Source organism: Pleurodeles waltl, chromosome 3_1 (genome assembly GCF_031143425.1).
Source record: "Pleurodeles waltl isolate 20211129_DDA chromosome 3_1, aPleWal1.hap1.20221129, whole genome shotgun sequence".
NCBI lineage: Eukaryota > Metazoa > Chordata > Amphibia > Caudata > Salamandridae > Pleurodeles > Pleurodeles waltl.
In genome coordinates this window covers 452,417,789-452,434,237 of record NC_090440.1, presented here as the reverse complement: position 1 = coordinate 452,434,237, position 16,449 = coordinate 452,417,789, and the positions used below count along the sequence as shown (strand labels likewise).

At 40.5% G+C, this 16,449-nt stretch overlaps 1 protein-coding gene across 5 annotated transcripts in view; it reads right to left on the bottom strand.

Annotated features, from left to right (window-relative positions):
* NTRK3 (neurotrophic receptor tyrosine kinase 3) overlaps positions 1-16,449 on the bottom strand; it is a 1,498,428-nt gene that overhangs the window by 41,462 nt on the left and 1,440,517 nt on the right. For 2 of the 5 annotated variants that reach the window (XM_069222726.1, XM_069222727.1), the window contains exon 17: positions 3,181-3,222. The exons of the other annotated variants lie outside the window; for them this stretch is intronic. In XM_069222726.1, the coding sequence (XP_069078827.1) occupies positions 3,181-3,222 (42 nt within the window). The remainder of the gene's footprint in view (positions 1-3,180; positions 3,223-16,449) is intronic. 5 annotated transcript variants of the gene reach the window in all.

The window sequence follows — 16,449 nt, the reverse complement described above, 5'->3', positions numbered from 1 at the left end:
TTGCGCAATGTGGGTCATAAATGATCTGAGAACCAAGAGAGATAAAAAAAAGTTAACGCTTCAACCCTATGTAGGTGAAAGTGACTCTTCAGGACCAAGACGCCTGGCTCCAGGGGGAAGAGCAGCTATCTAGAGGAGGTAGGAGATTTTGGGGGCTGCATTCTGGTTATGGGGCAAGAAGTATCCCTCTAGGAACATAAGGGAAACTAGTTACTAAGCATGAGAGGAGGCCAGAGTGTGAGGGAAGGGAGTTCAGCTTCTTTTAAATATGTGGACAGCTACCTCGGTACAGGTAGATGTATGAAAAATATGCAAACACACACCCTGCTGCCCTGGCCATCTCATGTGTATCTCGTCTGCCATTATTGTGTCACACCTGAATTCTCTTGATCTTACCACTCCTCTTCAAAGGTCAGGCAGCTGGTTCCAAAAAGTCTGTGCAACTTGCTGAAAGTGTAACCTCAGTTCTGTATATAGGTCTAGCATGTTGCAGTACCTTATGAGGGTCAGTGCTGGGGAGAAGTCGAGCTTCAAGACCCACAATTAGAGGCAAAGTTGCCCACTGGCATTAGATCATTTAAAAAACACACCTTTATTCTGAAAGGCATTTCTAGTTTGGTGCATAGTGCATTGTGAGACGTGTAGTCCACAACTGTAATAGATGAAGGAAACACTGAGCCCAGACACACAAAACACTTCTGGATAAGCAGCCTGCAATTGATAAGGCAGATGTCATGAGGCCAGTATATATTTCACTATGTTCATTTAGTCAACTAAATATTTACATCTAACATTGAAATGTTAGAAACACTTGGGAGAAACTTGGGCATCGGCAGCTGCTCTTGCAAATCATGTTTTGCAGTTTTACATAGCGGGAGCTCAACACAATGGTACTGGAGCGCTTTACATGAGAACCAGTTACATTACACAAGGTCACATTCACTTTGTTTTGTTTTTAGGCATTGAGAGATTAAGAGCCTGATTTAGATGTTGGCAGCGGGAAATACTCTGTCACAAACATGACCAAAATCCCATCCACAAAATTACAATCCTATTCTATCCTATGGGGATAGTAATACAGTGGATGGGATATTCATTACCTGTTCCCACCGCCAACTTCTAAATTAGGTCCTATGTGATTTGCCCAGAATCACAGGATGTTGAGTGGTCGCAGAGACACAAGCCTGGCACCTCACTTCACAAGTCAGCAGCTCTAGCTGTTACTCTACAAACCTTAATGAATGCTTGTTAAGTAAAATGTGTGTTTTTTGTTAACAGTATATTTATTAGGTCTAATCCTACTCCATTTCTAACCATAGCCAGGGCTGGTGCCACAAGATGATAAAGGGATTTGTTACTTGCCATCCCCCTCGCCGGAGTCAAAGCTGCTGCAGTGCCAGTTCTGCACGCTGGCTGAGCTAAGCCAGTAAGTCACCCAGGGCCTGGGGGGCAGAATGGCAGGCAGCCGAAGCACTAAGCCATGAAGAACAGATTATCTGGGGCTTCCCACGGCCTGTGCATCGGGAGAGAGAGACTGGGGACAGGGCTGGTAATGTAAAGCAATTGAGCGTGTTGTTCAGAAGAAAAGGTATTACGTTTCTAAGCTCTGCCCTAAAACAATCAAAGGGCACGTATAGATGCAGATGGGAGGACAGTAGTACACTGTGTGTCGAGCACTCTGGCCAGTCCGCGTAACTCATATGAAGAGTTCTCATAGACCAAGCTGCAGGACTCCTTTCCCAGTCTGCACTCTCAGCACCTGAACCTTCAGGTGGGTGGACCCTGCTCCTGTTCAGTTTTTGCCACCCATTCCATTCCCTCAATCACTGGCCTGCCTTATCTGGCCTTTTCAATCTGCCTGTTACTGTCACTCCGTGGTGCTAATAATGCCTAGGGCCACATAGGCTAAATGCCCTATGTCTAACATATGAAGCCAAGCTAACAATTGCCATGCCTACCACACTGGATCACAATGCTGGCTTCTGCCTTGAGGGCGAGTACACCATACCCCCGGCCCAGCAAATGTATAAATAATCCTCATCTTCAACTAATACTGGAACACTGTTTTACATCATGATTTAGCTCAGTGTTGAGCATCTGACTGGCATGTTCTTTATGCTCCCACCTCCTCACACCTAAAGGGTACGTTAACGCCCCTCATGCCAATTATTACCTGCCGCCTCTGTTTAATTATTAAACATATAAAAAGCAGAATCTAGAAGTGGAAGAATTTGACAATCATGTAGTCATAAATTCTCTGTTTCCTGAGACGTTACAAAGGGATCTTTTCGAATCCTTTCAGCACCTATCCTTTTGAGATAAACATGCTGTAAAAAAAAAATCCATAGTTTTCAAAATCACAGACAAATCACAGATGTTCCGTGAAAGAGCTACGAGTGGCAATCGCCCACATTACAAATTAACTTAGGCACATCAGTAGCAGAAGTCCCTTGAAATAGTTTTTGAATTACTAAAAGTTTTCAACTGTCCTCTTCATGGTACCTTGACGATTCCTTTTTCAGGATCCTGAGCGTTATTTCACGTTTTCTATGTATTGCTCACCTACCACCACTCAACTGTACATGGAACACAGATACTACTCAGAATACATTGCTACCCCTATAGCAATCTTATGTAATTGTCCGCAGAGTAAGTGGTTCTGAAAGCATTTGCTATCTAAATTCTGTACAATTTTGAAATAGACATTTCAGAAGGATTGACACAGTAAATGAGAATGATGCTTTTCATTTCATTTTAATTTGTTTTACTCCCCGCTTTCCAAGTAGCAATCAATGTGCATTCATGAACCTGAAAATATTATATGGAGCTTTTACGAAGGTTTTTGAGCTGTAGGTTATCTATTCAACACAATTTCAGTTTTCACTAGAACTTTTCTGGTTATGCTTTATTTATAAAGCCAGCTACAGTGACTGTAATACACTAAAACAGCATTGCCTCTTCCGCAATCATGCTAAATCTAACAATTCGGAATGTAGCTTAAACATTCCTTATAACTACATACAAATATATAATAATATACATAAAACACTTCAAATCAAAACTGCTTTTTTCATTCGAACAGGTGAATAGTCATTGCAATTTAAAAGCTATCTTATAAAAGGCTAAACTCAGCTTGAAACATGATTGAAAAAAGATAAATAGGCGCCTTCACACTGTTACCTTTGGCCCTTGCCAAACACCAGGAGGATTTTCCGTCAGACCCTGCTGAAAAAGGGGGTAGCATTAGCACTGAAATTCCATGGGTCATTTCAGAATTATAACAATAAGAGCGGCGCAAGGGCGATGAAGGGCCGACAGTGTGCAGTAGCCTCTTAAAATTTCCTCGGCTATTTTCAAAATACGGTGTTCATAAGGTGGACCCACACTACATTGGATCCACTCAATTATGAGTCGCCACATTAAATACACTACAATGTTGGACATTATATCGAACACAGGGAAGAAGTAAGCGTTGAATACGTTAATGGTTACTTAATATAAAACTACGATAAGGGTAACTAAACAAAATTAAAAGGGGTCGGCCCTCTGAGATAGTGTAATGTCCTATAATGTAGTGGGTCTCCATGTAGTGAAAAACGACCACTCTAAAAGAGTCAATACGATGATTTTTGGATAATTTTCAGAACACATTTGAAGAAATGTCATTTCAAGTTTTTCAGTGTTCACAAGAAGTCTTACATCTCCCATTAACTTTTACTGATGTTCAGGCTTCAATATCGATGTTTTAACTTAGAATTATGTGTGGTTGAAACCTATTTTAAAACCTGGAAACAGATACGTTTGTTTACTTAACAAACAGAGCACAACCAGTCACAATGCAAGCTGCCTTAGAATGACACATCCTCTTCTGGAAAGTGAATATCTCAGAGGAGCATCTTAAGATATGAATTCCGTTGTTGATGTCCATTCCATCTGTGGCCTTTTGCTTGACATTTGACAAACGTGGCATGCGACAGTATCTCCAATACGAAATAATGCAGTTATATGTGAAAAAAGAATTATGGGTCGTATCAAGAAAGTGTGCGTCTGCCCAGGACACAGCTGTGCACTGCATTTTAAAATACATTATTTTAACTCGGAATGTCTCCTGGTTAGTGCACGTGCTCCAGGAAACAAAGTTTAGAAATGAAGAGAGAGAGACAATCCCTGCTCAGTGCTTCCAAGCTGTATTGTCGACAGATGATCTATTAACTAATATACATTCTGCGTAATATGTATGGCCTTTACAAACTGTAACTGCATACAACAGGTGCACGACTGTGCCCTGTGCAATGCATATTTTCATGAAAGGGCCCACAAATTCCCTTTCTGCGTAGTGTTCGTTCCCTTATTGCTTGACAGTAAGAGCAGCAGGGTAAGCTATTTTTTATTAGTGAAGACATATTTTTGAAACCTCCTGTTGGACATAAGTGATTTAGTTACATCTGTCAAAAGACAGCATACACATGGAAATCGGCAGACATTGTTTAATCACAAAAATACATTGCCACCAATTTGGCATGATTTGTGTAATCAGACTCTTGAGTGGGAAACACATGTTTCCATTCTGCATAAAACATGAGCAACTGTCAAATTTAAACTGTTCTAAAAATTTGAATGCGTTTGAATATTAGGCGCCAAAAGTGTAACGTCAATAACAAAACCTGCTAAACCCAGTATGAGGTTTGTTTGATAGCATGGAAATGAAATAATGTACACAAAGGTTCGTGCCCACATGTGTGCTGCTGTACTGAAGGTTGAATGGATAATCTCCTTTTCCGCTGGAACTTCACCTGCAGAAGGAAAGCAAAGCCAGTCAAAAGCTACAAGATGGGCCTAGGTCTCTGACAGCCCCTCGACATCTATGTGACCCATCTTCCCCATTACTCGAACATTATATAGGTATACATTAGGCAACGAGGGATTGCTACAGTTTATCACACTGGCCCCTGAGAATGAAGCCTGATGATTGAAATCACTATAGTAGGTCTAAAATGTAAAAACATCAAGAGTGGGATTATCAGAGTTGGAGGGGGAGGGGGTGAGAGGTTGAGGAATAGTTGGACTATCTCTTTCTGTCACCGATTCCCAGTCAGGATATAAGTGACAAAATATATTAGTGATGGCCCATAACAGAGTAGCTTACTGGCACTAGTTTTTTCTCACTTGAAACAAAGAACTGTACCTTGGATCAATTAGGTCCCCCTACGGAGGGAACCATCCCCCACTTTGAAGACATCTGTATTAAGGCCTGCGTGGATTCTTTGTTAAGTGGTCTAGTCATGTAATTATAGCTCACACGTAATTTATGTTAATGTTATGTGAGTTGTATAAATTGGGTAACCTCTCCGTCCACCAATGTTTGCTCCTCTTTAACCTTAATGAAGGAATGTGAGTCAGTGGGTGAAAGGAGTAGCATAAAGGTGAACCTTTGAGAGAGGCTTAGAGGGGACTTATATTGAAAATCCCTCAGAGTTCAATGGGCTATTGCAGTATTTCTTTTTCAAGGCATGGTTTTAATCAGCATGCTTGGTCTACCTGAAGGGTGGCCGAGGAGGCCAGGTTTGTGCATTGCTTGCTACTACGGAACTTGAGGCATGGTAGATCCACCACCTGCCTATGTCATCAGGGCACGCTGATCTAGCTTTATTCGGACTGCTTTGTATACACTATGTACGTGGTATTTGTACAGTGTGAACCTAGATGAAAGGCAGTGGCATGCTGTGTATGGTAAAAGGCAAGGATGCAGTAAATAAGTGATTAGGGTGGATGAGTTCTGAGAATGAATGTGGAGGGATGTTCATTGTTCTGTATTGTTATTTAAATGTTTTGTACCATAATACCTTTTTGACGTAAAAGGAATGTCCTAAATCTCAATTAAAAATATATATATCACCCCCCATAGGTAATAAAAGAAAATCTACACCAAGTGAGATTATATTTTTATAAATAATTGTCAGCACACAATGATTGTATCAGATGATATTCCTGACTTCGATATTTTGACATATAAAGACTTTTGACTTATAGAGGTATGTCTTCATTTATTTCCTGGATTGTATCAGGGTGAGGGTGGCCATGAAGCCTACAGGGATGTTGTTGTCAATCCTTGATGCATAAATGGAGAAAGGCTACTACCTCTTCCTTACTGCAAATTGCTAATTATACGTTTAATATTCTCATTTTCTGCTGGCAGGCCCGACTGACTGATGTCACCCAAAATACTATTTTATCATTTAGAGCGTTTTCTGTACAGAACCAGAACTGTTGTGTTTTTTATCGTGTGTCCTACTTTAACAAATCACACCCTAACAACATTTGAGTACTGCCAATATCTAAACATCTGTTTATTGTTACTGAAATAGCAGTATCAGCGAATCTGTCTGTCAAGAAAGGAGATTGTGGACATATTCAGACCTATATCGCTGTCCTATTTCCTTCTGAAATAGCTGCTCAGCTACTCTTGAACTGGTTGTAACATGTGATAATAAATGTACTTGAAGAGCACCCCACATACGTTCCCTCTGCCACTACAACAATGGCTAGGACTGGTCTAGGGTCTCTAGGCTTCATCTATGTAGTTCTTCGGGTGATAGGAAAAGCCACAGGCACCAGACAACCCCATCTGGACACTGTACTAATTGCCCAATGAGCTCAATACTAAAGTATTCTGCGTGCACTCTAATTTTGGATATGAGTTATTTTGTTGGAACTGTACGGTGTGTCATAAGGAAATCTTTTGGTCTTGCAACTTTTCCATACCCTTCTTTATCCTGTGTGCATGTAGACGCCTACCCTGTTGACAGAGGTATTACACTCATCCAGTTTTGATGGCAATCTCATATCTTTGCTTTAGGGCACTGAGCAGTCTCTGAGCCGTAATGATCTTAGAGGAGATGAAAGAACGTCTCCTTTAGGCTCATTACAGAAGTATCAACTACGTACAGTTGAATGTGAGAAACAGTATGTATCTGCTATTTTTTGGCAACCGATTAAGTTTATTGATCTAAATATTTAAATTGAGTAATCAATTAATTAATGATTGAGGGCTATTTAATAAAAATAAAGGCTGTCAACGAGGCCTTTATCTTAAATGGAAACGAGGTCCCCCAATATTAGACATGGTGAACTTCAGATATATTTTCCTAAAATGTTGAATGTTGAAGGCTGAAAAGATAGTGGAGACATTTCATGGGTTAAAATGAGGACAGGAGAGGATATCTGAATTGCCTTAATAGGTAAAAAGGTAACTGGTAGAGTAGGAGAGTTACAAGTAACACTGTGAATAGCCTGAACTTTCTTGAATGGAAACTATTTGACCTTGCATCCTGTACTTATCTGTAGGGCTTTTGGTCTCATTAGCTCATGTGGGGTGTTCCTAAGATTTAATACGAAAATGTACAATATGTTTTTTTATTTTTTTTATTGAAAATGTCTACAACTTGCAACTTCAGATAATTTTGATGTATTAATTTGCTGTAATTTCTTGCAAGGCTTAATTCTATATCTTTAGCTTGATTCATGGGAAAAACAACATTTTGATACGCCTTTCAAGAGTTAGTTGATATGGTGCATATTTGGCGTTTAGTTGAAACATGCCTTTAAGTTGTTCGGGGCCATACCTTTGTCATGTTGTGCTCATTGTAGTCGGTTTGGGGTTGTGTGGTGTTCTTAAAATTCATGTAAGCTGAAACTGAAGAGCTTTAGTGCCCAAAAGTCAACGAATTCAGTTTCAAAATAAGATCATTTAAATCTCATTTGAAGTGAATTTTAATGCTCTCCTCCATTTTAAGCACCATTAATAGGTACTGTTATTGATGATAACTAGTCAGCATTCTCTAATTATCTATTTGATGTTGAGTTAGGAAGAGGTATTAGCTTGTAAACAAATCAGTAAGTCTATGTTGTCCTTAACAGAAAATTTGCAGCTTTCAAACTGAACTTATGAATACGGTGCACTAATTAGATTTTCATGTTTTGTTGTATTCATAGTTTTGCTCAGTGCAAAAAAGATACCACAGTACTTTGCAGATTTATGCGATTAGGGCACTGGCTCATTTGTACATGGACTAGGCTTATTTAAGTGTCGGTGAAACAAAATGATCCTAGGGGTCTCCGTGATAATTATTTTTCGTTTTTTAGTGTCTGAAACTGTTTAATAAGAAGACATACATTCTGCATGCTTTCTCTCCCATCCCATGCTCCCACCTCCCTCTTTCATGCTCCATTCCTCATGCTCTGTTTCCATGCCTTTGCTCCGTTGTTCATGCTTTCAGCTCGTTAACATGAGATGCAGCAGCCAAAAGCTAAATATGGTACAGCTTCAAGTGCTGCATTCTGTCATAGGCCTGGAAAATGAAAAGTAAAATATGTGTAGTTTTTTAGAGTTTTATGTTAAATTTACAGATTTAAAATGCTTGCTGTAAGCTATTGGTGTAAACAATGAGTTCTGTCGTTTACCCAAAATGCAGCTAAAAAACAAGACAATTTTAAAAAATGTGACTGCACTGAAGGAGGCATCCAATCAAATGATACATCCTCAAGAAAACATTTTTTTAAAGGGTTTGCTGCTTTAATTTTCACAACCTTATGCCTTAAACATGTAAGGAATCTAGGGCCAGATGTAGCAAAGGTTTTTACCCATTCTGTGTCTATGGGAAAAAGTGTTCGTACATATGGCCCCTAGTTCCGTCCTTATTCGTAGGTACTAGCAAACTTTTAGTCAGCTTCTCATGAGCAAGCGGAGCTCGCACATATGTACTGGGTGGAAATCTATAAACGACAAGACAAAACAAGATTTCTAGTGTTTGAGTAGAAGGGGCTTGTGTTATAAGATAAAAAAAAAAACACGGGTTACAAGATTTGAAACATTTATCTATGTTTAGATTTCTCATATCCTGGCAGTCCCTGTACAAGTATTAATTGCAAAGCCCGCATTAATGGTTGTGACCATACATTTATCACAGCTCCTATCAGTGTAATTTGCTAGACTACAGAGCCTTTGATTCCAGATCTCAGTGTGAGGTATAGCTCATTCAGTACAAGAGATGCCCTTCAGGAGAATAAGTACACAAGAGCAAAAAATAAAAAAAATATTTACAGATTGTTGTGGCCTGTAAATAACTGCACAAAGCAGAATGTTCAAAGTACCAGTCCAGTTAAAATCAACTTTGCCAAAGGAAGACCTAGGTAAGGGACATGTCAGGCACCCAAAGTGGCAATTTTAAAAGGAAATTTTACGTCTATGAACTGAGGATAATTAACATGTTTCACTTCAAGGTGTTAAGCTTAACTTGGATTATAGCTACTAAACACAAAGGGCTAATTTCACACAAAAACGTTAAAGTGCGGGCGCACTTCTACAACTCTACCTGAACTTACTTTCCTATTTCTTTGCTTTTTTGCAATACACAAGCTAAGTGTAATAGTACGCCTGGAAAGTCAACCAGACTCAGGTTTCCAGGCATAGGTTTACAGTTATGATGTGACTAGTCTAAGGTCGCCTATATCCCCTTTGCAAAATTGTATATAGCTAACAATTATGCACAGCGGGAAGGGCATAAAATGTTCACTCATCTTAGGTCTTTTTCTCTGCCGCAAGTACATTTTTCTCTTTTGGTGGAAGCCTTACTCTGTAATATGCAGCAGATCTGAGGTGTTCCCCTAGCCATTCCAGAGGTGCTCCCATCCTGGAAGATGATGTCTTAGCTGGAGGAACCTTCTAACCATTTCTACATTGAGTAAGTGTAGAATTCAGCTTGAAAATAGCACAATGTAAGTTTGTGGGTGTTAAACTGTCACAGCAAACCAATCCCTCTATTGCCCACTTCTGAGGGATTTGTACTGCATATTTCTCAGCTGTAGGAAATTGGGTTACTGGTTGGATAGGATAAAACCCTCCTCAAGCAGCAACCTCAGTTCCTGTCAGGGTGTAACTCAAGCAAACTCCAAATTAGCCTGTGCTTAACCCTCTAATAGCTTTGCCCAAAAGCAGCCAGGTTTGACTAGGAGGCAAAGTGTAAAGTATTTATGCAGCACTTCAAAGAGTGATAGTGTGAAAACACAAACACAAGAAAAATCCACACCAATTTAGTGAAATCGAGAGTATTTCAATAAATAAATTGACACCACAATAACAAAAATCCAATAAGTAGAACTGAAGATATGATTTTTAAAATTTTGCATTAAAATAGTGCCAAAGCACCAACCACAGGTATCAGAACATGCTAAACTGGGTCACACTCAAACGTTAAGGCCGACTGCAATGCCAGTTGAATACATTGACCAGTGGAAAGCTTACCTTCAGCCTTAAAAACTTTTATGGGGAACAAGTAGTGGTTGTTGACTTGCTGTCAGCAGGTTAGGCTGCAAGCTGGATCTGGAGCAGGCTCAATGATGGTAGGCTGCTGAATAGCATAGTCCCGGTGCATTTGTTGACAGAGGTGGGAAAGCTCTAAGCAAACAAAGTGAATAGATCTATGCACAGGGGGGCCCGATGTTGATCCTGATAAACCCATTCAAATTAAAAACTTTATTGGAAGTCAGATTTCCTTCAGGACGGAAGTTGAGGTTGAATGGTAACTCAGCATTGATGTCTGCGGCTTTGACCTTAACCTTGATTTCCATTAGCTCTTCAGACATAAAGAGAGCAAAAAAAATCTGAGTCCTACTTCTTGCAGCTTGGGGACAGAAGCAGTACACTCCACCACGAGGCAAGGATCCAGAAGCTGGTAGGGGGCACCACTTATGGGTCAGAAGTCAATCCAGTAAAGACCAGCATCAGGGTCCGGTTGGGACTGTTCAGTTAGGGAGTTGTATTGACAGAGGCCTCTAGAAGCTTATTGTGTCCCTCTATATCCAACTGACGCTTGGAGTCACTTCCAGGGTCCTGGGTTCAAGGAAAGCAGATCCAGTCTTCCTTCAGGTTCTTCAGGCAGCAGGACAGTCCCTCTTCTGATTCTTCACAGGTTCAGGAGATTTCTGAGGAGAGGTGTGTGTGGTTCCCATGTATAGGTAGTGCCAGCTGTGAGTAGATGGCAATACTTTCTTCAGCCATTAAACTAGTTTTTATCAGTTTGTCCCCTCCCTCTGCATTTGTAGCCAGTCTGACTAGTGAGACAAAAGAGAAGAATGCCTGGGTGTGAGCTTTATCTTCCAGTGACAGAATGGGCATCCTTTGAAGCTCAGGAAGGGCCTCTGCAGTCCCCAGGCCATCATGTCAAAGGAGAAGTCCTGCTCCTAACACCCAGAGCCCTTTGTTTACTGTCTGGGAGCAATATACATCTCAGCACAAGAGCCCTTTGTCTACTGCATGGAAGCAGTACAGATCTCACCACAAGAGTGCCCTCACTCACAAGAAAGCCTTATGGCTTGAGACAGGAAATGAACAACTTTCTAAATGTGTAATTTCCAAATAGTAATATAAAATCCGGCTTGATAATTAGGTTGGATTGAAATATTTTCCTAACTATTCCCAAACTGAATTTAGTAAAACAGTGGCAACCTATGAAAGAGTCAGACTTGTCATAGTGAAAAGTGCCTTTGAAGGTTTTTCAGTACCACAACATGTAAAACATTAAATATACATGCCTATCGGCATTTAAGGCGTACCTTAAGTGTGACTTATAAGTGTTAAAAAGAAAGGACTAAGGGCCAGATGTATCAAAGGGTTTTGCCCATTCTGTGTCTATGGGAAAATGTGTTTGTACATATGGCCCTAAGTACTATAGTTTATTTTGCCAGGTTGAAATTGCAATTCAGAACTACACACATTAGCTGCACTGACTATCATGGAGACATGTTTGTCAGTGCTACTTTTAGAGGGTAGCAGAATGAGTGTTGGTGCCCACTGATAACATTTAATTTACAGGCCCAGTGTACAGGTAGTTCCATATACTGGGAATTTATAAGTAAATTAAATGGGCCAGTCATGGGCATAACAATTTTAATATGTTCAAAAAGGAGAGCTTAAGTACTTTAGCACTGCATAGCAGGAGTAGAAAGTGCTGAATTTACATCCAATAAAAATAGGGGTTATGAAAGGCAATAAATCCCAGTTGACCCTTCAAAAAGGGCAAATTACCAACAACAGGTCATGAGTAATCTGAAATGTTTAAATTATTGCTGTTTGTCAGCAAGTGGAACAAGACACAAACACAGATTGTGCAGTTGTGCTTTACATACCACACTTTTAAAAAAAGCCATAAACTTTATAGACTTACTCCTCAGCCTATGACCACTAATCCATTGCCCCGACCCACTCCTCCTAAACAGCTAGAACTGTCATTCAAAGTCAAATTTTCATATTTGTAAATATTCTAAATCCATTGATGAAGTGAGATGGCTACTAAATATAAAGGGAAAAGTAACTGTTTAGAAAATTAGTCTTTTTCTGCAAGAGTTCGGCTAATTAATGTTATTCTGACAGCTGGACTACAGTGAATCCCTGACAAAGTGTGAAAACAATTTCACATCAGTGATAACAGTCTGGGTGTAGGGTGATGTTTTTCTTCCTGTTGCAGAAAGGACAGTTGGAGTGGGCTCAGGAACGTCTTTGATATTTACCGAACCAAGGTCAGGGCTACCCTTTCACAAGCAGTTGCAAAGTGAGACCTGGAGGAAGTCAACGCTTCCTGCTCAGGGCCACACTAGCCATGCTGGCTTCAGACCCAGTGGGAGGGAAGCTATCATCAAAACCAGTTTAATGTGAACTCAGTGAGGGGGAATGATCACTTCCCTGGACACACCTCTCATTAGACACACGGCTTTTCATAAGGGAGAAAAGGTTCTCCTATCTTGACTTTTAGGCATAAGGCGCACTGTTGGATTGTTTGCAGTAGGGAAAACAGGAAACACTGAAAAAGTGGCTAGGTTACCATTGATTAAGGAGGAGCTAGGAGTCATCCCCACCCACTGGCTAATGCCAATCATAAATGTGATTCATCAAGGTCTTGCTGGACCTGTGGATGATCAGAAGAAAACTGAACACTGCGGCTGTAGCCTGAGAGGAGCCCTGAACCTCTGGATCTGCATCCTTTTCTATCCAGGACAAAGACGTGTAATACAAGGATCAGTGGCCTGACCTCCTGTGTGGCTTCAGGGACAAAAAAACTGACATAACACTTTTTGCTGGATTCCCAGTACCCCAGTTATAACTAGATTTACACTGGTCCCTGCTCAAGGCCTTTGCTGGATCAAGTCCTAAAGTCCTAAGATTCATCCCTGAAGTCTGGGAGCCATCGGTGAAAAGTTGAGGAAAAGAGGACTTACTCCGGCAAATGTTTTGAACTAGGAAAAACAGCTGCCAGAGTACCTAGTTAAACGACAGGAGCAGATCCAGTGCAAGAGGTTTATCCTAATTGGAGCATCTCTGCAGCCGCAAATCCATTTGAACTGACCCTCAGAGAAGGTAAGCAGCCTCATGGAGCCCGCATTGGATACTTCCTGTTGCTATGCCATACTGGAAGAAAATAACTTCAATTTTAGAAACTAAGGTCCAACAAAAAAATCTTGACTGGCCAAAAGCACAAAATTGATCAAACTGATGGTTGGACCTCAGTGGAAACTCTAATCTCTCCTGCTCAGAACTTTTTCTACGAGAACCAGTAAAGTTAGTTTAAGCTCATTCACGGGTTATCTGACTTTGCATTGACTTCAGTGGACACTGACTGCTGTCTTGCCCAGCTGGAAGACCTTCACTCCCATTTGCAGGCTTAGTTGGAAATTGAAATCCTTTAGTAGGCCATCCTGTTTGGTGCATTGACCCTGGGATCCATTGCAGATGACTTCCAACTGCAGGTGATCACAGACTATTGTTGGCACTTATTGTTATTTGGTTATATTTAAACTTAAGTGTTTGAAAATCTGTATATCCTGTTTCCCTTATGGGGCTTTTGTTGTTCCAGTGTCATTTTGTTTACTAAATGTTATTCCTATTTTAGCAAAGTGGGAATTTTCTGTTTGGTGTTTTGACTTTATTACTGGTTTGGTACTGCATAAATAATTTACACATTGCTCTATTTGATCCTGTCTGCTTTATGCAATTACTACAAGGAGGTTGTGCTCAGGCTAATTTAGTGACTTTTCGGGTTTACCCTGACAAATTAGTTTATTATTCTGTGAGGTGGGTGAATAATTCCTGCAAATATTAATCCGCTTTCTAAAACGGGGACAAGTTTTCTCCTGCGTAGACAAAAGTGTGGAGGAATGATCTGTATGTGCTTCTTAACCTCAACCTCTCAGCAGGCACAGGCCAAGGGCTAACTTTGAAGTCTTGAAGAGAAGAAACCTGTTTTACAGTGGCAGATAGGAATGAGGCTGGACTAAGATCTGGGAAAGCATTCTTGCAAGCCAAAACCTGATTTCTTAGAAAATGACAGGGTACTGTGCAGGGCATGGACCAGCCGGAGAACATGTCTGTCGGAGGTGGATGCGTAATGTGGCATCTCTGGATTGGGTAGAGTTACCCACATTTTAGAACTGTATACCTCCATTTTTAAACCCCTGCATGAGGGAAACACAGAAGAAGTAGCAGGACAGGCCGCTTGTGGAAAAGAGTCTGCCTGAAGAGGACTACAAGATTGTTCTTTTGGGACTCTGTTGGACCATGTTTTCATGGCACTGGCAGTGGTCTCTCCATAACCTCTTGAAGTCACTAGGGGGTAGACTTGATGAGGACCCTGAAGTAGAGGGTTTCATGGTACTTCTGTGTACTATTTCAGACTAGACGAGCCACAAGAAGGTTTACTGCCATGCATGTAGTCGGAAGGCTGTGTATCCTAGTGAGTTCAGGCAGGTGGTGTAGTCTGCCTTGAGGTCTCGAGGTGCTGCATATGAAGAACATGAGGCAGCTACTAGGAGCTTGCATCATGAGCCCAGGTCTCTGAGCACTTCCTTCATGGAGGAATAACAATGTGAATTACAAAAAGAAAAAGAAAGAAAAATGTACTGGTGGCTTAATGCTTAATAATAATGAGTATCCTGGTGCAGCAAAAAGCATCCCATAAGTCTTAGCTGCCCATGCAAATCTGCATATTTTGTCATGAGGTGCCCCAAAGGGCAAGGGTACCGAAAAAGGACTTAAGTGATTCAGGGGCCAATTGCAGTGTTGTTTCCTCTATCAGGTGCAAGGCACCCCTTGCTATCTTTCCTAAAGGCACATTAAGTCTGTGGGGGTCCCTACAGAGTTATCCCGAAATAGTTTTATGCACTTTTTTAAAGCACTGCTTGAGGTATGGCTCTTCTCCAAAGGCTTTGGGGTGCAAGGACATTTGTTGATAAAGTTTCAGTTTCTGAACACCGTTGTTAAATGTATAGCAAAGAATATAGCAGTATAATGTTTGAATATTAAACTTTATGGATAAGTGCATTTTGGCACATCAAAGCATTTCATATTCCCCTTTCAAAACGTTAGTGCCACCTTGAAAGTATCTCAGTGTTTGTTTGATGTTTTAAGGAATATTCTGCACTTGATTACGATAACAATTTGAAAAAGTGACAGTTAGGGCTTGCTGCTCAGCAAACCATTAGAGGTGCCTCCTTTGCAGGTTCTTCAAGGTATACTAGATATGTGTGCCAGTTATTTAGTGTCTGCCACTCATTGGATGTGAGGCCTCCATGTTCATTTTTGCATAGTATTTAGTAGTGTGTGGAATAACATATTTTCCTTTCTATAAAACAAGGCACCGACTGGACTGTGAATGATAACATATTCTTGATTGCTTTATTATATTTTTAGCATCTTGCCCAAGGCATCTCCATCAAGAAAGCCTCGGATTGCTCCACTGTAGGCACCCTGAGAGTCAACTGCTAATAAGGGTTACTATGTTCCCAATCAGAGGCTCTGCAGCACGGAGGCCCCACAATGCTAAAGTCGAAAGATCCTAGTCATGACAATTGGAGCTTAGTAACCCCGGTCTGCTCTGGTACACTCCGAAGCAAATTTCTCACATATAAACTTGGATTTTGCCAAAATGATGCAACACTTTCTTTATGAATTCCTTTTGGCTGAATTGCATGATTTTTGTCTACTTTGATTTTATTTACACAATCCATCATGGTATTTTTCTGTTTTACTGTTTTATGTATGTCCTAAAGAAAATATCAATTTAATGTTTAAATGTAGCAAATTACGTATAAATTTTGACCTTACTGAGATACATACATATTAGCAGAAAAGAAAACACTATCCTTAATGGTTTGCACCACAGTAGGTGAGAGCAAACCTTCACATTTAAGATCATGTACAACCACAAACACATTGGAATGCACAAACTGTCACACCGTGATATTTCTAGCTGAATATTGATGTGAAGCTTCAAACAACATGTACCTACAGTATTTTGAGGAACCTGAACGAACAAATCACCTAAATCAGAGATGAGATGTTATTGATGTCTGAAAGGGTGGAACTTATTTTTTAAATACAGGCTTCCGAAATGCAAATAAATA